The 2,059-nt window shown below is 37.0% G+C and overlaps 1 protein-coding gene across 1 annotated transcript; it reads right to left on the reverse strand.

Annotated features, from left to right (window-relative positions):
- Positions 1–662: 662 nt before the first annotated feature.
- Positions 663–1,577, reverse strand: LOC148046188 (olfactory receptor 14A16-like). Its single transcript, XM_087711927.1, has one exon. It carries the CDS (start codon positions 1,575–1,577, stop codon positions 663–665), a length of 915 nt encoding a protein of 304 aa, XP_087568053.1.
- Between the last annotated feature and the right edge of the window lie 482 nt (positions 1,578–2,059).

The following is a 2,059-nucleotide window of genomic DNA, read 5'->3' on the forward strand; positions in this document are numbered from 1 at the left end:
CTAGTTCAACCCCCTGTTCAAGCAGGAGTCCAGTCTCTTCTTAAAGCATTAGAGGGACCAGCATTAGAGGGGAGCCATTTCATACAGGAAATCACATGAAAAATATAACCTATTTAAACCTCCTCGGCATTTTGCTTCTGCATTTTACTATGAGCTGCAGTTGCACAGTGAATAGAATGCATTACTGCAGGCTACTTCTGCTGATGACTGGCTGCCAGCATTTTGGCAGTTCGGATCTCACTGGCTCAAGGTTGACTCAGCCTTCCATATTTCTGAGGTGGGTAAAATGAAGATTCAGTTTGTTAGCGTCAATATGCTGACTGTCTAAAAACCTTAGAGAGGACTGTAAAGCACTGAAAAGGCAGTATATAAATATTAGTGATATTGCTATTGTTACCTGTTTCCCTCAGTCACATTACACTTTGATATTCACTTCACTAAACATAAAGAATGATTAATGTGTAGGATGCCAGAGCTGCCAAACATCCATATTTAGCATCTGTAAAGTACATTAGCAGTAATTATATAAGCAGGACATTGGCTAAATGTTGCCTCCATTCCAAGTAGCACATTATATCATATTTTCACATGAGTAAATGAAAAGAGAGGAAAAAATAAAAAAAATATAATGAATAGAATATAAAAAATATCAAAATAAATTGTCAGAATCTCCACAGTTTAGAAAGGACATGCTTGATATTCTTATTTCTCATGCTATAGATGATTGGATTGAACAGGGGTGGAAGAAGGGCATACAGAACAGTCAATCCAATATCTAAGTAAGATGGAGTGTTAGAAGAAGGTCTCAGATAGGCAATGCATCCACTACATACTAACATAAACACTACAGTAAGATGGGGAATACAAGTAGATAAAGCTTTTTGCCTTCCTTTTTCAGAAGGGATTCTTAACACTGTCTTGAATACCACAGCATAAGATACAACTATAAAAGTAAAACAGCCTAGTGAAGCAATGACATTGGCCACAAGAATTCCAAACTCAAGTCGATTTATGCCAGAGCAGGATAGATTCAGCAATTGTGGAATTTCACAGAAGAATTGGTTGACCACATTAGAACAAAAAAGGATGGAAAAAGTGCCAGTGGTATGCAGCATTCCACAGAGGAGACCTGAAACCCACACTAGAATTATTATTTCAGTACAGTATTTCCAATTCATCACCAACTCATAGTGCAGAGGATGGCAAATGGCAACATACCGATCATATGCCATAACTGTCAGTAGAAAGAAATCACAAATTTCAAAGAAGAGAAAGAGAAAGTATTGAGTAACACAACCAAAGTATGTGATGTGTCTTGTGTTCATGAGAGAATTGATCATGGATTTGGGGACAATGACAGAAACAATACCCAGATCCTGCAGACTCAAATTCATGAGAAAGAAGTACATGGGGCTATGTAGTCGATGGTCAATGGCAACTGCTGAGATGATGAGAAGATTTGCTATAACAGTTGCCACATATAACAGAAAGAAGAAGAAAAAATGCAAAATCTGCAGATGTCGATTGTTTGAGAATTCCAGAAGCAGAAAATAAGGCACTGTGGTTTGGTTCTCCATGCTTTATTTATGACCAGCTGGCATAACTGCAAAGAAAGGAGGGGAATTCCGTTAGATAAAATTTTGGAGGTGGCATTTTGATATTTGTTGAGATATGAAAACATTAGGAAACATAAACCATGGAGAGAATGAAAAGAGAATCAGAACTCAGAAAACAGGGATATAAAATGAGGATAAAAATAATTTTTCAATTTTTGCCCACCTGAGCTATAGGACCAACTACCAACCTCACATTTTTCCTTCCATCCTCTTTTCAGTTGTATTATCTCATGTAGTTATCAAAAGCATTGGCTAGGAAGTAGAACAACACTGGTTCAAGTCTATTTTCATAAATGAAAGTTTACTCAGAATAATTTGGCCCATTGTAATGTCTCTGCACACCAGGACTGTGGTAGTGTTGGAAAATGGGAAAAATATCTATGGCGCTTCGTGCTTCTAGAAGAAAGGCAATGTAAATTTTACCAATAAATGTAAACATAATT

The sequence above is a fragment of the Thamnophis sirtalis genome, unplaced genomic scaffold (assembly GCF_051295495.1).
Source record: "Thamnophis sirtalis isolate CommonGarterSnake01/CBP01778 unplaced genomic scaffold, rThaSir2_p1.2 scaffold_4, whole genome shotgun sequence".
Taxonomy (NCBI): Eukaryota; Metazoa; Chordata; class Lepidosauria; order Squamata; family Natricidae; genus Thamnophis; species Thamnophis sirtalis.